General features: G+C 43.0%; 2 protein-coding genes across 3 annotated transcripts in view; one reads left to right on the plus strand and one right to left on the minus strand.

Moving 5' to 3' along the window:
- Positions 1-6,838: 6,838 nt before the first annotated feature.
- On the minus strand, positions 6,839-12,738 carry asrgl1 (asparaginase and isoaspartyl peptidase 1). 2 transcript variants are annotated; one of them, XM_034552337.1, is made up of 8 exons: positions 12,686-12,738; positions 12,323-12,359; positions 9,965-10,162; positions 9,051-9,193; positions 8,695-8,858; positions 8,199-8,320; positions 7,522-7,632; positions 6,839-7,428 (listed from the first exon to the last, which is right to left on the minus strand). In XM_034552337.1, exons 3-8 carry the CDS (start codon positions 10,149-10,151, stop codon positions 7,214-7,216), a joined length of 942 nt encoding a protein of 313 aa, XP_034408228.1. In that variant the 5' UTR covers positions 10,152-10,162; positions 12,323-12,359; positions 12,686-12,738; the 3' UTR covers positions 6,839-7,213. The 2 variants fall into 2 exon arrangements, with proteins under 2 accessions (XP_034408228.1, XP_034408229.1); XM_034552338.1 differs by having other exon boundaries at positions 12,323-12,376; positions 12,686-12,735.
- Positions 12,739-18,592: 5,854 nt separating this feature from the next.
- The window catches only part of LOC117743833 (regulating synaptic membrane exocytosis protein 1-like), an 82,009-nt gene continuing 75,787 nt past the window's right edge, over positions 18,593-24,814 (plus strand). The window contains exons 1-2 of the mRNA XM_034551723.1: positions 18,593-18,753; positions 23,418-23,492. Of these exons, the coding sequence (XP_034407614.1) occupies positions 18,593-18,753; positions 23,418-23,492 (236 nt within the window). The remainder of the gene's footprint in view (positions 18,754-23,417; positions 23,493-24,814) is intronic.

Raw genomic sequence — 24,814 nt, forward strand, 5'->3', positions numbered from 1 at the left:
CGCTCACAAGGACATACGCTTTCAACTGACTAAAGGACGTCCTGCGTAACCTCTACAGCGGCAGCACATTGTCAGTTACTGTAAATCACTGGTGAAGATGTAGATGATGCCTGCTGCACATTCAAGTCACAAGGACCACATCAAGTCTGGTGCTACAACTTGACGACATTAGCTTTCGATGAACTAAATGAGACGATAAAAATAGTGGAATAATGCACTATATGAATTACAACGCGTCGGTCCGGAGCTGTGATCCGAGAACACCTGGAAGGGTGCCGGCAGCCGTATGCTCCCCCACTGCAGGTGCATTGAAAATTGGATGAATACTTACTCTTCTCCCTCACCGCAAAAAAAAGAAGCTTTTCTCCCTCAGTCATTCTGCCTGGGAACCAAAGCGACCACCATCCCAAGGGAGGAAAGAGACGGATGAATAGGCCAGGCTGAGGGGGGAGGCACTTTTATATGCAACCCACTACAGATTACTGATTACCTACTTTGAATGTACTTTTAGAAGTTGACTGTTCAGTGATCTAGTGGTAAGTGAAGACACGGTTGAATAGTGTAATCCACCCATGAAGTAAAATCCTTTATAGAGCATTCTTTTGACCCCTCAGAAGGTCCCATGGTTCAAATCCCCTCACTAATATATCTAAAGGGCAGCCTGACCTTGGATGGGTTCATCCTCCTCTGCTGCCCTTCATTCTACTCATCTAAGGACACACTATATTAGTGTTTGACCACACTAAAGTGCCAAATATGGACAATGTCTCTAATAAACAAAATGTAAAAAAATAACGATTATCCATTGTCAAAAATTGCTGTGTAATCTGATTACTTCTTTCCCTCGATGTGGCTACTATGGTTACTGCTGGCGTTCCAATTAAATTGGCCTTTTCTGTTAAATTAGTCAGGCCACCTATTATTATTTACAGCTGGGTGTTACTGTGTATTTTCAGACTTCAATACAAAAAAATCCATCAATTTAGAACTTATTTGATTGTCAGCATAGTTATGACATACTGGATAGAGCCCGAGTACGGGTACTAAAACCGTCTACTGAGTTTAGATAATTAACCACACAGTACTTTTGCTAATTAAAATCCATCTCTGGTTCTGACGACCCTCGACCGACCCCATTGGTGGAACGTTAGTTTATGAATGAAACTAGATGAAAACAAATATGTTGCCAATATTAGTAGCGTTCGTGATTCAACTCTTTTAATCTAGGTAATATCTTGACGACTGTTCTACAACGTATGCGCATGCGCTAAAAGCTTCATTAATTTCGGCTCAGAGAGGACCGGCGTACAGTGCAAGAGACAACGGAACCGGTCCGGAGGAAGTTAACTCACCGTGAGCACTTCCCCAGCAGACAGCGGGGGGAGGCAGCGGATCAGCGGGGCTGCTCTTTACTTTTTTTTTTTTACAAACTTTGGCATAAATGTTAAAGAGGTCGGCTCGTGTCACGAAATAAATTCAGTCTTCTGTCGATGCCGGCCACTTGTCCTCAGCGACTCCTCCGGGGCGAGGGGGGTGAACTTGAAGACGGCCAAAAACGCTTTTCAAAGTGCAGGCAACCCGAAGGTTTCCTCTATTTTATTGTAAATTATACTTTCTGAAAAGGCCGACTTTCTCCTGTCCCGGTTAAAGCTGTCTGTCGTTTGCGACGGAGGTTTTTGTAGGAAGAAAGCTGGACGGAGTCGACGGAGTCCAGCCCCCTTTTTCAATGACCGGTGTCAAAGTTAGCTCGCAACCATTAGCCACAACAAGACCAGGTTTCCGGTTATTCTTTTCACAATAAAAGAACATTTGTATTAGTAATATCGCATACAAAATGTGGTAAATATATATGCATGTTCATAAAACCACGCTATTTGCCCAGCATTCAACAATGCTCTTTGAATATAACATGGTGTCATTAATTTGACAGAAAACGAAAGCCAAAACATCACTTCCGGTATCTACTTATGTTTAACTTGACCCAGCCAGGAAGCTGTAGGTCAGCGGGGCCAAATCAAAATCTCACCTTGCACACACACACGCACACAAACACGCGCACACACACACGCACACACACATACAGCTAATTCATACTTGAACCATAAAATAAGATAATCCTGTATTAGTCCTTTATTATATCTCAAAAGAACCACAAACCCACATTTTTGCTTCATTTAGAAAAAAGACAACTTGTACAAACAAAAAAACAACCACACTGGTGTGTCCTACTAGGCCTTGAACACAACCTTTTTACGGCTGCCCAGCAGTGAGGAAAGGAGAAGCCTAATCTCACTTTGCAGACGGTGCATCGACCTCCACGCTGCTGACTGTGTTGGGAGGTCAACTGTATGCTGATGTTCTTTTCATTCCGCACGGATCAGCTGACAGCGTCTCAATAGCACGTCTCCTTTTATGTGCAGGCGTTCTCCGGCTCGTAGTGGCGGTTATGTAAAGTGGACCACGTTCTGCTAAACTCGCAGGAAGTCTTAATTGACCGCGTTTAACCCCTAAGCACAACCCTAACCAAAGGCCTGACCTTAAATCAAACTACGATCATATATCAGAACCAAAATTAAATCTAATAGATTAATTGTCCTTGTGTAGTTCACAGAAAAATGTAATTGTATTGAAGAAGGTATGTGACGGTATGAGGTTTATTTTTACTTTATACTACACTGCTCATACACACAAGTAACGGAAACCCGGTTTCGAAAAGGGAACCTGGTTTTAAATTAGTAAAAAAACAAACAGTGTATTTATGAGGTCCAGAGTTAACGGTTCTGCTATCCGTGCTTTAGAAGTTACGGAGGGAGATGTCCTCATCTCAAACCTCCTCTCTATGTCTCTGTGCCCTATCTTTGCACATGAGGCGGAGTTGTATTTTACTCTGACACACACACACACACACATGTAGCGCTACCCTCAGTATCGCTTTATTTAGGGTACAAACATGAGCAGAATCCTCCTGGTATCAGGATCTGAATGCAGATTAAATTGTCATTAGGTTTGAAGTAGAAGTGTTTATACTCAAAGCACCAGAAGGACGTGGGGATCAAGTATGAGAGTTGACACTCAAAGCAGAGGCGGGACGTGTGACCTCCAGAGGATATTCCCCTCGGTTTCCTGTCGGACACTTTGCCAGTAGGCTTTACTTTTGGATCAGGACAAACAACTAAGAAATTGTGTCCCGACATTCTGACAAAAAAGCTTTGGGTTGAATCGGAATGACATTTGTTCGAGACATCCATGTTGCCCTGAGAATGAATTGGAATAATTTGAATGATCCATTGACCTTTTCCTCTAGTGCCATCATCGTGTCAAAATGTGTATTTGCGCATAATTTACTTGTCACAATACCTGCTTGTTGGCGTGACGATACTCACACACATCAATGACAAAGAAATTAGCAAAACTACACTTTTTGTAGCATGAATTAGCAAATCCTCATTGATTTGACCGTTTACAGTTTCATATTGTTTTATCCCAGTGGCCACACAACAATGTGATACCACAAATATTTGATTGCTTTCTGGGAAGAATTGATAGGCAGCTTTTGTTTAAATATATACCCAATATGTCGAGAAGTTTGAAATAGCTTGTATGTGTATTGAAGACTTCATCAGCGTACAGCGCTTTACTTTTTTATTTTTATTTATCTAACCTTTATTCAAGCACATAAAATCCATAGAGATAAAAAAAAAAAACATAATTTACGAAATGAGCATCATGCTGTATTGAAGAATACTTGAAACTAGAGATTGAGACCATAAACTCATGTTTACAATGTTTACTGAGGTAATAAATCAAGAGACAAGTAGAGTAATTTTCTCATAGACTTCTAACCAATCTGACTTCTTTTTGCAACCAGAGGAGGCGCCCCCTGCTGGTCAGTAGAGATACAGCACGTTTTAAGACATTGACTTCATTCGGCAAAACATGAGGTTGTTGCCTGCATGATACCTTTAATTAAATATACTAAATGAAAATGTTTATGTTTACCACATCCAAAAATGTTAATATGAAATCCTCATATATTTACACTTATTTGCTCCGCCCTTAGAAGACTAGTCACACGTTCCAAAAGAAGTCCTTGTTAATATTTCCCTGAAATACCTCCCTCTAATCAACCGAGCAGGTTAATGCAAACAAGCACACAATTATAAAAACAACACAATCTCAATATACACAATGATCTGCAAGCAAAACAATCTAAATTACTGGAGGAAAACCGTGGGAGTGTGTGCGTGTCTAGGCAAATGTGTGTTTCGTATATATATGTGAGAATGCAAACACGGCAGAGAAGAGACAAAGGAAGGGGAGGAGAGGAGCCGTGGGTCCAATTTCACTGGTGCGGAGGTGAGATGAGAGAGCACAGATATTCTATTGAGAAGGAGGAGAGACGAAATGACGTTATGAAACACAAACACATTCTGAGTTAAAAGCCTGGTACTCTGTCTATTTGCAGAACTAAAGCTCATTGTCCTTCTGCAATAAAGAAGCAAATACCGTATTTTCCGCACTATAAGGCGCACTTAAAAGCCTTTAATGTTCTCAAAAAACGACAGTGCGCCTTATAATCCGGAGCGCCTTATATATGGATTAATTCTGGTTGTGCTTACTGACCTCGAAGCGATTTTGTGTGGTACACGGCGCTCTGTCAAAATGTTTTAGTACGACTTTGGTAAACTACAAAGCCGCACCGCTTGCAGCATTACGGCTACCGTAGTCAGGAGCGTCGTGGAGTAATACATACTGTGCTTCGCCATAATATTACAGTGTGTGTGTGTATAAGGACCCCAAAATGGCACCTGTCAAGAGACACGCTTACGACGCGGACTTCAAACTCAAGGCTGTCAGTCACGCAGTAGAACATGGGAATAGAGCAGCTGAGAGAGAATTCAACATTAATGAATCAATGGTACGGAAGTGGAGGAAGCAAGAAGATGACCTGCGCCAAGTAAAGAAGACCACACAGAGTTACGCTAACGTTTGATTTAGCGTAATCAGACTGGTTTTTTTACGTGTTACAACTGAACAAGGTTGGAGTTATTGTGAATACGCTCATTAACATTTGAACAATGTTGAGAGTTATTGTGAACACGTTTAATAAAGTTTGACTGACTGACTGTTTTGTTTCGCTTAATGCGCTTTATATATGAAAAAATTGATATAATCCAGTGCGCCCTATAGTGCGGAAAATACGGTAGGTTGAATCTATTCATATCTACAGAACAATAGAGCGCTGCGGAGATTATGTTTCTTTGTAGGCCAACCAGGAAGTTAGCATCGCACAAAAAAAGCCAATGGGATTTATCCATTTACCAACACTTTGGAATATTTCCCTGTTGCAAACAAACGTTTGTGACAGTCACACGTTTTGTTCAGCAAGAGAATCGTCACAAAAAAACACGACTTTTATGATTTACAATAATAAGAATTCATTTAAAATACAATCAAGCAGAAGCAAAACGCTAACGTAAGGCCGTTCAATTCAGTTCATTTTGTGTAGCCCAAAATTACAAAAAATTACCAAAAGTACAAATTTGCCTCAGAGGGCTTTACAATCTGTACACACACGACATCCCTGACCCAGGACCTCACATCGGATCGGGGAAAAACTCCCAAAAAACTACACAGCGGTCACACGACTTCACGTTATCGCCACTAAGCTAAAGGCGGACTAGAGTTAGCAATGGCGTCTAGTCGTCTCCTTTAGCCGCTTGTTAGCTAACGCCTTTTTCTTTTTTTGTTGTAACTGTGTTGTAGAACACAGTTACAATCTCTTAATCTCGTTGATATTGTTTAAAAAATCGATCCATTCCAAAAATCCCTTTGACTTCGAGAACCTGGGAGCCGAAAGTGCAAAAATGCCGACTCATTTCCTGTTTTTTAAGGACTCATTCTTGCTACTCTGTGTTCTAGTCCAGGGATCCAGATCTGTCACGTGCAAATTCGTCAAGTCGTCACAAAGTCCCTTCGTGCTTCTTCTTCCGAACTGATGACGTCATCCGCGAGGTAACGTCCTGTAATGTTAACTCGCGGATGACGTCATCAGTTCAGTCAGGTGTTGAGGACATCGTCGCTGAGACTCACGTGATCAATCAATTGGCAAAATGTGGTTGAAGTTTGGAGGTTGATTAGATGTCTACCATACAGATATTTCACAAATTAATTTTAAAGAAAGAAGACTCAGAATCAAAGTTATTAAAGAAAGGTTCTATTTGATTAAAACTCTTGACTTTAGAATTAAATGTAGCCACGTTTGTGTGTCTTTTAAATGAATGCCTACTGACATGTATTCATTATGAATATGTTGCACATGTTTTTTTAAATTTGTGTTGCCTTTACTTGAATACAGCCGAAGACAGTGTGGAAGACAGTAGAAGACAATGTGCTTTTTTAAACTCATTTTTCGTAGCTTCCTCGTGGACGCTATAAAAATAATAAGATCCAGACTCTGAAGGCACAGACAACGCTTTCTGCTTCAACTGCATCTGTAAAAATCTTCTTTCTTGTCAAAACATTAACATATAAACTGCAAAGAGAGTTCACTTAAAATGTAACCTGATCACAGTCTGTGCTTTAAGTGTTGGCTTGTGTTTCAACACCGCCATCTAGTGGCTCCCAGAGGGAAACGCACCTCCACACACAGGCTTTCTGGGTAAATGAAGCGTGAAGCTCACAATGGTCAGGGATTAGATGGCATCCATGGTCAAGAACCAGTGTTTTCCTAACACAAAGCTTCAGCTTCATCATCTGATGAGCAGCGAATTACAAAATCACATGGACGCACAAATAATACGTTACTTTCACACAAGATAAAGACATCACAAGTCTACTATTAAAGAGGAATTATTTATTGTCAACGTCATTTCAAAAACTGATTTTTGTTTATGATTCAAACTTTAAAGAAAGTTGCCCGAAAAGCATCTTTTGGTCTATAGACAGTTCCTTTAAAAGCAAATGTATTTCTATAGACAGTTCCTATAAAAGCAAATTTATTTCTATAGACAGTTCCTATAAAAGCAAATGTATTTCTATAGACAGTTTCTTTAAAAGCAAATGTATTTATAGACAGTTCCTATAAAAGCACATTTATTTCTATAGACAGTTCCTTTAAACTGTCTGTGGGTTCCTTTACCAAGGTAACTCACACGATCAATAAGATAACAACATATTGATAGTAATCTATTAAAAAGTGACGTGTCTGGCGTCAGAGTGGGTCATCGATGCTGTGCGTGAAGTCTTCCCCGGTTTGCATCCCGTAGTGCAGGGTGTCTTTCTGGGCGGCGGCCCAGGCCATCTGCAAGCTGGAGAAGCGAGCGGCCCAGTGGCCCTGAGGGTCCACTGTCACCACCCCGCCCAGCCCACCCACTCTGGACTCCATGTAGGCCAGGCCTAAACCACTGGCAGCCTCCACCGACTGACCTGAGAACATTGGAGGGGAGAAATAATACGGGGAAGTGTTCTCTGTGACCTGCAGAAATACTGTGTGTGTGTGTGTGTGTGTGTGTGTGTTACCTTGCTCCATGTGGAACAGGATGAGTCTGGCTAGATTAACCTTCATGATGGCTTCTCCGTAGCCTGTGGACGACACAGCTCCCACCTGGTTGTCAGCGTAACCTCCGCTCCCTGCACACAGTGACAATTTAGAATTCAAAACATGCTGCGATAAATTCGGCGGTAAGAGGATGCAGTTACACATCTGTGCCACTAGATGGGAGAGTGCGTCTGCACGTGTGTCTCAGAGTGGCCACTGAGTCCAGACTGTGACACTCTGTTACTGTCAGTGACAGATCAGACAGGCCTGAAGCTAAACAAACAATGTGTGTTGACTACGGCAACAGTGGGCTCATCTGTGTGGCTCTGACATCACATATTCTATAAATTGGTCTGCATCACACTGGTTTTCAATTGGAAGACCCCCCCTTTTGATTTAGAATAGAACGTGCATTTCATTATCGCTCCACAAAGGAATCAAAGGTTGCCCCACGCAACGGGGGTCAGCATTGTTGTGCAGTATGTTGTCCGCAAACATGAGATCTCATAGTCCGCTATTAACCCGGCTCGGTTAGTCTCTCCTGACTGAACACCGAAAATCGAAATTCTTTCGGCCAAAGGTCGTCCACGAAACGAAAAACACCCCCAAATTCTCTCTCTCTCTCCCATGTGTTTCCAAACTGAGTGCGAGGACTGACCTATGCAGGCCGTGTCGCCCACCCGTCCCTCCATCTTGTTCGCCACCCCGCCGGTGGAGGTCGCGCATGCCACGTTGCCCTGGCGGTCGACTGCCACTGCTCCGACCGTGCCCATCTTCCCCCTGCACAGACACAGACACACACACCTGATGACCTGGTAACCGAGTTGTAACCGGCGAGAACCGGGTGAAGAGACGCCTTTTTTTTCTTCTTGCTCTTTGTTCTACCTTCTTCTCTTTCTCCATTGTTGATCCTGGAGCTCATTATGTTCCAAAACATATTCACTCAAGAGGTTCTGAGATTTGCGGAGTGTACTTCGTTACGTCCAGGGGAACCCCTCCCCACGTCTTGATTTGGAAAACCTGCCATCCTTGAGGATGTTCCAGTTGCTTAAATGGGCCTCTGAAGAACACCCCCCCCGCCATCCAAGCCCCCCAAAAATTCCAAACTGCTCCGCCGTCAACAGACAACACAAATCACACGGGTTTGGTCTCACATTTGGCTCATTTGGCTATCCCCGCGGTTGGTGCCGGGTGCCAGGTTCTTTGCCCAGCACATGCGGGAGTACTCGGTGACGAGGGACTCGGGGGGCACCTCGGGGACGCCCACGGACCGGGCGAACCGATTGGCACCCTCGGCCGTCAGACACACGTGACTTGTCTGAAATAGAGTATCACAGTTCCCATCGATAGCACGCATTTAGAAGCGATTACACAGCCTGTTTGTACAAAGTGGGTTTCAAGGTCACTTTTTTCTTCTTTTTTTTTTTTCACGGATACTTTTTAAATAAGACAAACAAGCGTGTTATTTTGGTTTCTCTGCCGTGACCATCCCAGGCGTAAATGTACGCACCTTGTCCATCACCAGTCTTGCTAGCCGGATGGGGTTGGCTATGTTAAGCACAGCAGACACAGCACCACAGCCAAGCGTTTTCCCATCCATCACGATGGCGTCCATCTCCACCTCCCCTTTGATGTTTAGCAGGGACCCACGACCTGGACGTCAAGAGATGGTTTGAATCATTCATTCTGGGACAAAGAATATCTTGTGACATTCGACGTAAAAGCGTTCAAGAGTACGTGAAAGTCAGTTTAACTGACTTTCATTTTAAGGGGAAGGTAAAGGGCCTATTTGAGACATTTCTGGAATTGGGAAGATGTTGGTCAAGCTTTTCTAATGAATTACGATTCAGTTTTGTAATCTTTATTTTATTTTTGGACTTTTGTTGCAGTCGGATCATTTTTTTTATCCACCAAATCCCATGTTAGCAAATATGAAAAGCATAACTTACATTATATTAAAAGAACCCTCCTATGTTTTCTTAATGTGTGCCTTTATGTTCAATGTGAAGTGTATGTTTTTATATGTTACGCTATGTGGGGAAAAATGTAATAAACTAAAGAGTTCCAAAAAAAAAAGAGTATGTGATCTATATATTTAAAAACAATCTGGTCATTGCATTTAGATATTTCTTGTATACAAGTGTTTGCCTGATGGTGGTACGAAACTAGAACGAGAACTCAACTCTTGGACCCAAAACTGAATATGACACATGATCTTTAAGAGCTACGATAAACAAACTAGAAAAAATAAGTGTATTGGAAAGTATTAATAATAATGTGGCACAGATGGAATGTTACTGCAAAGTATGTGAAACCAAACACGTGCAAATGAACTGGAAAAACACATGTGGAACACGTGCAAAGCATTCATATTTTTGATTTTTGTTCACGTGTGTTTAAAAAATGTTTTTTTTGTACATATACCTGCGTTGAAAAAAGGGTCGTTCTCCAGCTGGCTCACGGCCTCCACCACGGCGTCCATGCTGCTGCCCCCTCCCCGGAGGATGGCGTACCCTGCGCGGGCTGCCATGCGCACCCCCAAGCTGGACCCTTCGGAGCGTTCCTTCGGGACTTGACCCGCCCCTCCGTGGACCACCACCACTGGAAACATGTGTCAATCACCTGGTCGAGGCATATAGAGTTTAAGCTTAATTTCTCTGCCAAAACGATCACACCTGTCCAGTATGTGATGATCTGTTTTTGAGGTTTTTAATTTTCTTGCAATATGCTCTGGTGGTTGAATTTGATTTCTGGCATTTTATTCAACCTTTCCCTTTTTTGATGTTTTGATGCATTGTATAACATCTGTAAATAAGCTTTCCTTGCATCAGCTATTGAATAATCACGCACAATTACAAAAAAGTGCTCATAACACACTGAAAAAAATATCCTGCTTGATCTTAATAACATCAAGGCAACTTTTTGCATAAATGTATTACATAAAATAAGCAAAGCTGGTTTGTGTATGAATTACTTAATTATTTGTATGCAACAAATCAATTTTCCAAGTTAAGTCAACCTAATTTGTGAAGTCAACTTGACTTTTCAAGTAAAGTCAACTTCAATTGGCAAACTAATTTAAGTTGAAATAATTTCCAAAATTAAGTTGACTTTACTTGAAAAGTCAAGTAACGTAATCAGAAAAATGTAGTACACTTTACTTGCAAAAATGTGTTGACTTAACCTACAAAATTAAGTTAGATATACATTAAAATAAGAATTAGTTGCATCCAAAACATTGAGTAATTAATACAAAAAAGAGCTTTGCTTCTTCTACATAATAATTGTATGCAAAAAGGTGCCTCGATTTGGTTAAGTAGATCAAGCAAGATATTTTTAGTGACATATCATATCAAGTTATTACAAGTTATAATACCTTTGTTAGAAAATGTATGTTTTCAGTTATAGAAAAAGCCATTCAAATGATCAAATTGAAACCATTTATTCTCTGCAAATCATATAAATGTCATAACATTCACATATTATTCCACAGAAAATATTGTCCAACCCTGGGTAACAACAACTAGTTTGAGCTGACTGTGCCTTTTTTTTTAAAGTGCAGATAACTAATGAAAATAAAACACAAGCATCAAAAATCAAGATGAAGTAATGTAAACTGAGAAACATGAAAACCTGAGAAATCAGACAAGAGGGACGTCACTCAAACTCCCTGCCATCCTTCAATGTCTGTCTGGCCTTTAGGTCTGCAAGCTGACCTTGAGATCATGGACCTTGAGGACCTTTTTGGCTCCAAAAAGATCACCTGAAGGTGTATTTAAGATCTGAAAAACCTCTACGGTATATTTAAGATCGGTTCACGGGCGGCATTTTGACGCAAATAGGCAGAGATCTCCCGGTTAAATTCGGCAAATTTAGCCTGGAGATGGATCTGGGTAAGCAGAGAAGGCAGATCTACAATTCGGTGGAGGTCAGGGGGTTTAATTCCGCCTATTTCGCTCAAAACGGCGCCCCAGACACGGTGAATGTCGGTCAAAAAATCGTCTCAGTTTGCTCCATTAAAACCGTCCATTTAAGCCCAGAGAAATACTTAAGGAAACGGCCAATGCATATCCGAGGATCAGCCTTTTCTTTCAGAGATCCGCCGCGGGTACCGGCGAATGTATAGCCGGGAATCTGGCTCCGTGGCCGGATTAAAGCAGCGCACTTTGCCGAGTTTTTGTCACGGAGAAGGTGGGGGAGAAGCCCCTTCTGATTTTCTGACTAACTGGTCGTCTAGGTCATTGCCCGATGTTGGCAACCCAAAGCCCAATGTACGGCCCTCACTACATTTCTTCTAGGTTGCCCATTGTAACGTTGGCTTGCAGCTAAACCGGTGTTACGGTTTAACAGGCGACCCTGTTAACTGGCGACTTTGCGCGTATAGCGGTCCTCGTGAATACCGCTTTAGTGTCAACCCCCCTCATATACATAATAATATATACTATACAAATTAAACAATGCTGCATTCATTAGGGCAGCTAACTTACACGTTCTCCTCCTATTTTCAACAGCTGTCTAACTATGACAACAACGGACGCGTTGGTTCAAAGTCGCCAGTTAACACGGTCGCTTCTTAAACCGTAACACCGGCATTACCGTGCATTATTATTACCTTAGCTGTTAATTAGCTAGCTGGGCATTAGCTAGCTAAACATCAATGGACATTTCAGGGTTTTAAAAAAAACATTATTTTACAAGGTTACGTCTAACGGCAGTTTAAGGCCACTTGTAAAGACTGTCCAACCAACTCACTTTACATTGCTAACCTAGCTTTATTCTTACCTTGAAGTTCAGTTCGCTGTTCTTTGTTGACTTCTGACTGTTGAGATTACGCAGCTTGTTAAGGAAGACAATGCACAATGTTTTGTCACTTAAACAATACAAATCAAGTCCAGGATTAGAATTTTTCATGTAGGGATAAAAACATACATTTTCATTGTTAATATCATAGATTTAATTGTGTTACACATGCATCTTCTCATAATCACTTTTATCAGTGTGTGAAAAAAACAAGTTAAAGTCCTTAATTAAAAGTATGTAGTATATTAGGAACATTTACTCAACATATCACAAGTACTCCTTGTGCATTACATCGTCATCATCAGAACAATTCAAAGTTTGGAGGTATACGTGGTTTTAACTTGCCTGGGTCCAGACCTTGAGACTTTGGGATCCACCGAGCCTTTCACTGTAGGCCTACAGGAGGGGGTTTGAAAAGCAGCAATAATATGTTAGAAGGTAGAGGGGTCAAAAGTTAAATATTTACCTCTGACCGGCCTACCGGATCATTCCACTGGTGGACTTTGACTTCAAAAGGATCCAGTTTCAGATTGAGGGCAGTGTTGTGTCTATTGATGCACATAAACATTATTTTATAGACCTTGTTCTAACCGTGAGACCAGTGAACTAATACTACGCCTGCAGCTTGATTGACAGTTTACCCCCCCCCCCCCCCCCCCCCCCCCCCCCCCCCCCCCCCCCCCCCCCCCCCCCCCCCCCCCCCCCCCCCCCCCCCCCCCCCCCCCCCCCCCCCCCCCATTAAGTGGCTATATTTTAAGTGGATATATATTAGGTGGATGAAGCACTATAACTCTATATATTAGGATATATTAAGTGGATATATATTAAGTGGATATATATTAAGTGGATGAAGCACTATAACTCTATATATTAGGATATATATTATATATTAAGTGGATGAAGCACTATAACTATATATTAGGATATATATTATATATCAAGTGGATATATATTAAATGGATATATATTAAGTGGATATATATTAATTGGATACATATTAAGTGGATGAAGCACTATAACTCTATATATTAGGATATATATTAAGTGGATATATATTAGGTGGATGAAGCACTATAACTCTATATATTAGGATATATATTATATATTAAGTGGATATATATTAAGTGGATGAAGCACTATAACTCTATATATTAGGATATATATTAAGTGGATATATATTAGGTGGATGAAGCACTATAACTCTATATATTAGGATATCTATTAAGTGGATATATATTAAGTGGATGAAGCACTATAACTTTATATATTAGGATATATATTATATATTAAGTGGATATATATTAAGTGGATGAAGCACTATAACTCTATATATTAGGATATATATTAAGTGGATATATATTAGGTGGATGAAGCACTATAACTCTATATATTAGGATATATATTAAGTGGATATATATTAAGTGGATGAAGCACTATAACTCTATATATTAGGATATATATATTAAACGAGAGTCGCGTAAGGGAGCTGTGTTTATATTGAACAACATACACGCGTGGGGAAAAGGCTGCGTTCAGTGTCGCCGAGGAAAACGGGAATAAACAGATGTCACGGTATTTTGTATCAGGGCTGTCGCGGTATAACAAGGTAACGCCACGTGACTGCGGACTGTCACCTTACGTGTAAAATCCAACAATTAACCGCAAAAAAAGAAAACAATGGCTGTATGTACATTCTCAGTGCACCTGCTGAACCTGAAGACATGCAGTGTTTGCGTTCAGCTTCAATCACACCAACATAAAGACGGCGACGAGCACCATCGTTTCCGGGATATGACACTTACAATTTCAAAATAAAATACAGACTAACACGCAGCAGTCAACTTAAAGTATGTTTTATTGGATGAAAGTGAGATGAAAGAGAATGTTTGCATATTTTTAATTAAGTACAATATTTTGTTCTCTTCCTTTGCTGAATTTTACATTTAATATAGACATTTTACTAAGGAATGCTAACATTAATATTGTCCCCCTTTCTTTACAAATTGAAAAATCCCTTTAAGGAAGAGGTCAACCTTTTACTATACCATCATTTAAGATATTCAGTATAATAATAATAGTAATTATTATTACTATTGTTATTATTAATAATAACTAGTTGTTATTATTCATATTTGCTAGTTGGAGTATTAGAAGTAATAATATTTTGTTTTTGTTTTAAAATACAGGTCTACCTCTTTTTTCTTTTACTACAACGTCAAAATTGCCATACGCTTTATTTTGGATTGCTTGGTTTAATGCCAATCCGATAACCAAAAGCACAGGATGGATTGGAAGTTAAACATTATATATGAACAACAAGTTGATAATTCGGGGAAGAATGTCTTTGAATATGTGACTGCATGCAGAACAGCAGATGTCGTCAAAACTATTCCAACGTACATGGAAACAAAGTCGCTGAAGCATGCCGGATGCCTTTACAGAACTGCCGATGCCGATGAAGGGAACTGCTCGAAGCCTTCTTGAAAAGTGAGATAAATCTGAAAGAAAGTCAAGAATTGAAAATGAGACATTTGCAGCTGGATGTGTGAAGTGTTTGGCACTCTCCCTGAGCATCGCTGCCCTAAATAAGAACCTCCCGTGGGTCAAAGCTGTTGAACAAGTCAACCAAGTGTATGCTTTGTTGCATGCCCATAGTAATAGTCAGGGAATTGTTTGTCCGTTTGGGCATGTTATGAGACGATGATGATGATGGTGGTGATGATGATGATGATGAAGGGTTTGGGCAACATGGCCCTGCAGGCTCCAGACTGGCAGCTGCACTGCTACTCTCCGTTCATGTTCCTCCCTTCCCCTCTGCGGCTGTTCAGTGAGCTGACCGTGGTCCTGAAATAAGAAGTCAAGATTTACTGTTGACCTGGACCTTACAGTTCAGTGTGTGTAGGGGGCCTGCAGGGTCCCTTGAAGGGTCCTACAAACGTGGCATAGTCTAGTTTTGATACACAGGATATAAATTGTATAAATTTGTTGTCAATTTCCAAACCCAATCATGGTCGACAGTGAATTTTATGCATTTCAGACATCGGCCTTCATCAAATCTGGATTTCTGGCTAAAAATAGCTTCTAAATTTCTAAATTTAGATGAATGTGACACAATTAATTATCTAGTCTGATGCGGTTTGTTTGATTTACACGTGGCACAGTGTTGTGTGTGTGTGTGAATTGTAATGTTTTCGGGGGGCCCCTCTCTCCACACGGCCCGTAATTAAAATGTTGCACGCTGACATACTGTAAATGTCACCCTATAGCCATACATGTGCACGGCTGTATGTGTGGTAAACCCCAGGCTCCATTCAGAATGTTTTTCAGCATGAGGAAGTAGTGTGTGTGTGTGTGTGTGTGTGTGTGTGGGGGGGGGGGGTGGATAAGGAGGAAGGACAGAAGCAAGGAGTGGAGGGAGAGAGAGGGAGGGCGGAAGGGAGGGAGAAAAAAGAAAAAAAGGGGGATGCGCGTCATCCTAACACGCAATGATTGGTGGGAGAGAAGAGGCGGAGGAGGAGGGTGCAAACACTCACACTGCGAAGGGTTTCATACCATACTGGAAAGGGGTTCTTCAGGCTTACATTCACAATTTCTTTCACATTACCAATGACAGTTTATTTTGACCTACTTCACTGTGCCTACGTCTCCATTTGATTATAGTTTTTTTTATAGATTATAGTCTCAGTCTCATCACTTTACACTCTGCATGTTGTTCTACTAATGTTCTATTGGTCCTCGGCCTCCTGAATTAACGGTTAAAGGTTTTCTTCACAATATTCAGAGAATGGATATATCATATATCATTTGGCATCAAACAAATGCATATTGGAGGTTGCCCCCCAGCTGATAACGTCATCCGGAACGATGCAGTCGTCAAGGAAGCGTCGTGACCGCCCTCGGGTCCTCCCCCATGCAGGCGCTGTTAGTGCCGTTAGCCGCAAGACAGGCACGGCCATGCCGAGAGCCGCGTGGAGGCAATGGATGTGCTCGCAAATGATCATTTAGCACCTTTAAACTAAGCCAGACTTTAATCGCAAATGACTTATTTTCCATGGTTTCTTTTTGTTTTCTGGATTTGTATGCTTTTGCAAATGTTGGATAGCTTATCAAGCGGAAAGATGGTTTAAAATATTTTTCTTAGAGTCAAAGGGTTTTACAGATGGGATTTCTCTCTTTATCACTTTTGCCATGTTTTTAGGAAGTGTGATATAAACCAGGCTAGGAATGATATATAAAAACCCTGAGTAAATACCTTCAGAATATAGAGAGGAATGATACTGTGAGTTTGAGAAAGACTAATATCCAGAAAACGGCCTTTGAAGTAAATGTACATACTTTTTGAAGACACTAGAGGTGAACAGGGTAAACAAATAGATACCACCATGAAACTTCCCCAGTTATCAAGCTCCTCTTTTATGGAACCAGCTTCCACTTTCAGTCCGGGGGGCAGACACGGTCACCTCATTTAAGGGTAGACTTAAGACTTTTCTCTTTAATAACGCTTATAGTTAGGGCTGAATCAGGTTTGCCCTGGTCCAGCCCCTATATATGCTGCTACAGGCTTATAGGCTGCTGAGGGACGTTTTAGGATACACTGAGCTCCTCTCTCCTCTTCTCTATCTCCTTCTGTATGAATTAATTTATCTTTATTACAAACACTACTTCTTCCCCAGAGTCTTTGTGCCTTCTCGCCTCTCAGGTTTTCATTGGTCGTGGCTATGTCTGGAGCCGATCCTGGCTCCTGGGCCCTGCCCCCTGTCTCCTTGACCCTGCTTCCTGCCTCCTGCCCCTTGGCACTGCCCTGGCTGGCCTCCTGCTTCATTGGCCCTGCCTCCTTGGCCGTGCCTGCTGCCTCAAGGGCCGGCCTCCTGCCTCCTGCCATGGCCCTGCTGATTCCCCTCCTCTCTCCTTCTGTTTACACGGATTGCGGTTATCTGGATCGTGGTCCATGCCTACTTCTCATTATTCATAATGTCTGACATATTCATTGAATGCATTGTAATCTGTAACGTTGTTCATTCTGTTCACATGACATCTATGTGAGGTCCGAGGACAGGGATGTCGATTGTGTACAGTTTGTAAAACCCTCTGAGGCAAATTTGTAATTTGTGATTTTGAGCTACACAAAATAAACTGAATTGATAACTTACCTTTTTATATTTCTATATGCAAATGAGGCATTCCCTTCTGAATTCAGTAGAAATCTCGATTAAAATAGACAAAGTAGTAAAATAAAGTAAAAATGAATAACATGTTGGATGCTTTCCTTCCACTAAAAAGACGATGATGTTATGGAAGCCAAATAGTCAAAAATCTCAAAATTGACCAGTGCATGTGTTTGCTTGTAGTGTGGTGGACTAAACAAAGAATAAATAGTCCTAAGGGACCAAACGTCCATGAGTTATGGTCCTACAAACCCCACAATGCACCCTCGAGGAACCCTTTATTTACTGAGTGTGCTGATAGGCTGGCGTGAGCGCGCATCTTAACGGTGAGTGGAGCCCCCCATTCTCAAATGAGAGATGCGCGCTCCCGCCGCAGGAGAAGTGAACGCGCTTGAGGGGCTGCGGTCCCATTGACGGTTCCGTCTCCCTGACAGCAGCATCAGCATCACCATCAGCGGCGGCGCTGCAAAACAAGAAGTCGCCGCCTCGCCCCGCAGCCGGGCCACCGGACCACCGGACCACCGGACCGAGCGGAGACCTGAGCCGCCTTCAGAGGACCCCCTCCCCCCCTTCCCCCCCTCACCCCTCTCTCACCCCGCACCCACCTCTCTCTGCACCCGCCTGAAGGAAGGAAGGCGAGATCCCCCGCCCGTGTGCCATCATCCTGACCGACCGCCGGAGATATGGGCTCCCCGTAATACGGAGGTGGCGGAGGGGAGAGGCGGGCGGGCGGTGGGAGGGGGGTGGGGGGGGGAGAAGACAGCGGAGCAGCGAGAGGGAGGAGGAGAGGCTGAAAGCGGCAACCGGGGAACCGAAGCGCTACACCGCCGCCGCCGCTACTACTACTACCGCAGCTAGCACCGACACCGCTGCTGCCGCTGCAGCCGCCGCCGCCGCCCTGGGTGCCCCCCGCCGCCGCCATGGGAACTCCGCATCAGTCGCTCCAACCGCCGCTTTGTCCGTGGGCCATGTCGTGATCCGTGGGCTCCGCCAGTGGGTTTTCTATCCGTGATCCCGAGGAGGAGGAGGAGGAGGTGAGGGAGGAGTAGGAGAGAGAGAGAGGGAGGGAGGGAAGGTGGTGGGGAAGATGTTCGCCTCGGTGGGCCCTCGGGGCGGCCCGCGCCCACCGGTCACCCCGGCCATCCCGGAGCCGGACCTCAGCCATCTGACGGAGGATGAGAGGAAGATCATCATGGCTGTGCTGGCTCGGCAACGGGAGGAGGAGGCGAAAGAGGAGGCCATGACAAAGTAAGGAGGAGAGAGAGGGGGAGTGTGTGTGTGTGTGTGTGTGTGTGAGAAAGAGAGAGAGAGAGAGAGAGGAGAGAGGAGAGAGAGAGAGAGAGAGAGAGAGAGAGAGAGAAAGAGGGAGAGAGCGGGAGAGAGAGAGACTGGGCCTGGGCTAAATCCGTTCTGAAGGTCCACCTCCGTTCTCTCTTGTGGATGAGATGTTTCCAGCATCACTCCACTGTATCTGACCATGCGTGTGTGTAGCCCATGTGTGTGTGTGTGTGTGTGTGTGTGTGTGTCCACATCGTGCAGCCCCCCCTACACACTCACTCAGTCACTCACTACAGGCCCATGCAGGCTACAGCTGTGGTGCCAGAGAGAACAAGCAGTGTAGACCAGGTCCACCTCCACCACTCCTGCAAGAGAGGCTGTAACTTTGCTCAGGAGGGAGGAAGAAAAGGATGGTGGGAAGGATGAAAGGGGCGTGACACCCTTTGCGCGGCCCATCATCATCATCATCATCATCATCATCATCGGTGGCGTCACACTCCACTCAAGATGACAAAACTGATTCCTCATCGGCACCTGTCTCCCTTAATGTCACCGCATGTCATTCACACCGATAGCCCGAGTCGAGCCGGCGGAGGGCTCTGACTTTTTTCCCCGGGATGTTTCATCTTCACGGATGCAACGGGGAAAAACGCCGCGCTCACAGAAGGGCCCCGGCTTTGAGGGGGTAGTTGGAAGTAGAACCCTCCCGGTTGGCTTTTATCTGTGCAGCATCCAATCTCAACAGCTGCTGTCTTCAGCTCCTGGGGTGCGGTTGAGCCTTTTTCCTCAGCCGTATGCGCTGTATGTAGGCCAGTGCTCTTGCAGAGGAGCAATTCGCACAGGCTGTTATGGAACCAGTAGGCCTATAACAGGGGGTGTGGGTGGGGGGGGGGGAGTGCCTGTGTGTGTAATGTCATTTTCCATCAGGAGTGACTTATATCCATGGCGTGCATCCTCCTCCATGCATGCAGAGAGGCCTCCTACAGATTTGATTTGTCACCCCCGAATCCGGTGCAAAAAAAAAAGAAAGAAAACGGACCCACAACCGCCGCCCCCGCTTCCTTCCAGGACCCAGAGAACGCATCAAGTCGATGCCTTTTCCCCCGCGTTTTTTTTTCCCCTCTGCATTGGAGCTGCACACACAGACGGGGCAGATAGAAAGATATAGACCAAGCCCACCTAAGCGATGCGCTCCTCTAGTTTTTTTTTTTTTTTTTTAACGTCCCTGTTCTATTTTAAGCCCCTGTGTGCGCCGGACTGATAGCCTGGCGCTGGAAACGGAAGATCGATTCATTGCATCTAAAAGAAGGAAATGTCCAACACATGCGCTCCGGCTCTAAGTGGCTATGCATCATTTTCAGTAGAGAGAGGCCGTGGATTCACTCATATCGTGGCGGCTGCAAAATAAAGGCAGGCTGTCAGCACATGCATGTCTTAACCTATATTGCCTTCTGCACCGTCCCCCCGTCGCCCTCCCCTCTCATCACTGTTTGGATGGAGATTGCAGAGCGGTGTGTGTGCTCGTGTCTTTACGATCTGCACTGCACTGGTTGACTAATACATGCATGGTGAGTGTACTAGCAGTAGGGCCGTGTGGGTTGTAATGCAGAGAGGCAGAGGATGCACTGCTCTTACGCTCGTTGTCAGCTGTTAAAGCATGCAGGATCACAGGATATGTGTACGCATCACTCCCTGTTGGTGTACAGCCACAGCGATAGTGATGTAACGGGAGATAAATTGTGAGATAAAGTGGCGTGTGATTCACACAAAGACAGATGGATACACTGTAAATGACCTCCCTTCTTTTAAAAGCCTAAATCCCAGTTACATAAATGGAAAGTACAGGACCAGAGTACAGTAAAGCTGCTCCCCCCGGCCACATAACAAAGCATCCATGAGGAGCGTCCCCTCACTGCACGAGGAACATAATAATTCCCCTCAAAGACTTGTGCATTTATTGGTACATTTAAGTGATCAAGCAGTTTAGCAGGTCACTGCACGGAACTGATGCAACCGGAAACTCAGCGGCTGTACGTTTTCGCATTGCATTGCAATCTTTTAATGGGAAAACTCACCCCAACATCTGAAGTACACATTGTGTGCTACCAATCTAGATTGTTTTGGTGTGAGTTGCAAAGTGCTGGAGATATTGGCCGTAAAGATATCTGCCTTCTCTCTAATATAATGTAGCTAGAAGGCTCTCTAGCGTCCTCGTCAGGCCCAGCTGTAACGTCAGCTAGCTTAGTGGCGCTAGGTTAGCTAGCTGTGTTACTCAGTTTGGTTAGCGGGTATAGTTTGTTAAAAATAAACTAGTTCCCACGTTGCTCACAACAAGGTCTGTGAATTATCTTGAGTAACCGGTTCATCAATTCTAGAAAAAGACATTGCTGTTGAGTTTACTTTTTTTAAATTGCCGCTTTGAATGCCATCCGGTCCCACGATGTTGAAGAGAAGGAGGTCACTCCAAAACAATCTAGATTGACAGTTAGCACTATGGATAAGAGGAAAAATAAGTGTTTTTTGATTTAGGGGTGAACTGTTCCTTTAATGTCAGTATTATTCTCTGGAATGAATACACATAGATATATCCGCTGCAAAAGCTCAAGTATGTTTGTATTGCTTGCGTCTGTTGTTTCCTCGTGTAGATGAGCGAGATGTGCTACATACCTAAGGGTACATTGCCATGCATTGTACTTTTTTATTTGAGATATTTTAGCGGATCTACATAAAATGCTAAATCGTGATTCAATAAAATGTATGTTGTTATCTGTAGATCAACTCCAGAGAGCTGGGAAACAGCTCAGAAAATCAAACACAACAACTTAAAGTCAGGTATTTATAGTCAAGAGTTGAATCTCTCTGAGAAAAGAATTAATCCGACCTTTAAGGGAAAGGTTTGGGGATGCATCAATCCAAATGTTCCCTCCTGATAGCTGTTAGTGATACCTCAGCGTAGGGAATCTAATGATACAGCAGGGGTGTAAGAAGGTATTGATACACTTGCTTTATTATGTTTTGTGATACGGTATCCGTTCTCAAAAGCAACATTTACTTTTCATTTACAGTTTACATGACAGTGGATCAGATTGCACAATAAGTAGTGCTGTCATGTTGGATGTTTTCACGGGCACTGTGATAAATGCAGAGCCCACTGTTCAGATTAGATATTTCTAAACGTTTTTTTATGGATATGTTTGTGTTTTTTTTAATTAAATGTGCTAAAAGAAATCACGATATATGGCCTTGCTTTCAGTATTGCAATATACCACAACATATTGAATGGGAAACCCCTGGTATCATCATGTCGTATCGCCAGTTTTTTGCCATTGCGCAGATCTATGTTACCGAGTCTTGTCTTTTTCTCTAAATTACACAACATGCATGTGTGGAACAGATTCAGATCATATTTATGTTATGTATCATGACCCCAGGGATTGGAAAGCACATCATTTTTATAATGACATAACAATGCCTAAGCAATTGTATCTAATAAGGTCAGTTTTGGTGCTGACGGCGGTCCAAATCACATAGATTTAATATCACAGCTTACCGTTTGTAAACCCTACTGGTTGTATTTAAGACATTTGAATGCATTAGTCTTACATTTTCAGACATCCCTTGGCTTCCATTCATTTTCACACAATATGAAAATCTATTAGCAAACTCCTGCTGGAATTTGTGTGATCCATCACAAAGAAGTCTGCCTTTATATTTTTCTCAGGAACTTTATCCTTACAAGCTAATAGATTTTTTTAAATATGCATTTCAAGTGAATGGAAACCAATGGACGTCTAAAACGCTTGAACACGATTAGAAATACCAACAAATTGTCGGATTACAAAACCAAAATCAGAAAAATCCAGACGCCGCAAAATAAAAGCTACTAGTGTCGTCCTTTTTAATCTTGTATTCAGACACCAAACTCCAGTTATAATATAAACCTAAACCTAATTTTAAAAAGTAGCATATGTAATGAGAGGGGTACCCACAGTGTTGCCAATAAAAAAAGACATGTCTGTTTTAGGCATCGTGGGCGTTGCCGGGGATTTCTCTCTTGCGTTCCCTCTGTGATCTGACTGATCCGAGACCACCGTTCATGTTTATGGATGAGACGGTTTCCAATCGCACAGCGAATGTGTCAGTGGACATATCGAAAGCACGTCATTGTTGTTTAAAGCCTGTCTTCAACGCCTAAAGGAACACAAGAGTCTAAATGAGCACGTCAGTTTGCTCATTTGGTTTGGCCCGTTTGGCTGAGCGAGTAGAATGTCTTTCAAACCCAGGTGATACAAAATAGCTGTACTGAGCCTCTATGCTTTTAAATCATAGCTCTGCTACAACTCATGAAGAGGGAGAACATAATCAGAGCCAACTAGTGCCTTAATGCACAAGGTTTTATGAGGATATGAGAATATTGACATTTGAAAGCAAGCAGTTACTCATAGGAAAGCTTAGCATAATAAAATTAAACCCAGGGCTAACTTGGCAGTCTGGACTGACTAGTCTGACTCATATTCAGCTATTTTAAATTCATATTAACATAAGAGAGGCAGAAAGTCAGAGCTTCATACTGTCCAAAAACAAATCTACATAAACGTAAGAGTCTTTAACATCTTCCTAACCATGTGTTTCAGAGAAGAGAAGCCTATCCAAGCAAGAACGGTGAACCTGGTTGGGCAGAAGAAACCTCCGCAGCAAAATGACGTCCGGTGAGTGGCAGCAGTCGTCTTTGTCAACCACCAACTCTGTTATCACCTGGTCAATTTAAAGGGGCCATATCATAATCATTTTCAGGTTCATACATGTTTTTGGAGTTTCTACTGAATGGACCTGTAATCATCCTCTGCTGAAACACTTTTTTTTAAGCGCCTATCTTTTTAAGACCCCCACCCTAAAAAAAAAGCCTAGACTGCTCTGATTGTCTAGCGAGAAAAATATGGTGCGCTGGTTCCATAGACTGTATATAAGGAGTGGGCGTAGTCATCGTGATGTCACCCGTTTGTTTTGTGGACTGACGTTTTGAAACCTCAAGTTTAGCGATTTCGCTGTCACCATCTGAAGTTACTGCCGATGCAACAGAAGTTACCATATTTGGAATAAGGAGGAGGGATGTATAGAAGCTGTATACGTCTTTGGTAGCGGCAGCGACCTGTCAGATCAGAATGGGTAGGCACCGCAGATGCCCATATGTGTGTGCACAAGCATTGAGCAACCGCTATGTCCCCTTTAAAATGAGTGTTAATGGCCCAAAACAACTTCCAATCAAGAGCTTGCAGTCTCTTCCTTTGCCTCACATTCATGTTATTGTTGTGAAATCTATTTCACACCTTGGATGATTCAACAGTATAAAAAGATACACTCGTGTTCTGGTACCTATCTTTCGCAAGCGTGACTCATGCCAAATATTATGGAATTTGTGTGGTACTCTTAAGTTGAACACCTCATTTAGAATTTTTCAGATTTATATATTTGCCTCAGTTTGTGTCACTGAAAAAATATTTCATCAAAGCCACACGTGAGTTAATATCCTGTTAAACACACACACACACAGTCACTGTCCAGCGTTTTTTGCAGTAAAGACGGACATGGCCGGCGTGATAAGTCCGGTCCAGATCCGGTTGCGTCATTAGAGATCAGCTAATGTTGTCCGCCTCCTCCGTAGAATTGTCTCAGGCTGGATTCAGATGCGCTGGATGTCTCACGGTTCGCTCAGCTCTCCTGCCAAGCTGCTCGTCTGGAGGAATGACTCTCCATCAAGTGTGCGCATGCGACACAATTCAGTTAAACGTCTTCTCACTTGTATCTGGGATTTCACAGAAATCACCTTTGAAAGACAGTCGAAGAATGTGTGACATTGTGATATTGTGATATTGAAGTAAGTAGTATTTAAGTAACCAGTTCTACTTTCACATAGTAAATCCCCCCCAAAAAACAACTGTGGCAAGAGAGCTAACCGCACACTAGCCGGCTACACTAGTTGGCTACACTAGCCGGCTACACTAGCCTCTACTGCTCACCAAGCTAGCTAGCT

Source organism: Cyclopterus lumpus, chromosome 15, assembly GCF_009769545.1.
Source record: "Cyclopterus lumpus isolate fCycLum1 chromosome 15, fCycLum1.pri, whole genome shotgun sequence".
Taxonomy (NCBI): Eukaryota; Metazoa; Chordata; class Actinopteri; order Perciformes; family Cyclopteridae; genus Cyclopterus; species Cyclopterus lumpus.

Bases quoted from the DNA above. Each gene is read 5' to 3' on its own strand.
- asrgl1 (XM_034552337.1), bottom strand. From the start codon at position 10,151: ATGTTTCCAGTGGTGGTGGTCCACGGAGGGGCGGGTCAAGTCCCGAAG. The intron at 8,859-9,050 runs GTGCGTACATTT...ACTCTATTTCAG, and splicing joins CAAGACTGGTGATGGACAAG to ACAAGTCACGTGTGTCTGAC. The intron at 8,321-8,694 runs GTGAGACCAAAC...GTGTCTGTGCAG, and splicing joins GATAGCCAAATGAGCCAAAT to GGGGAAGATGGGCACGGTCG.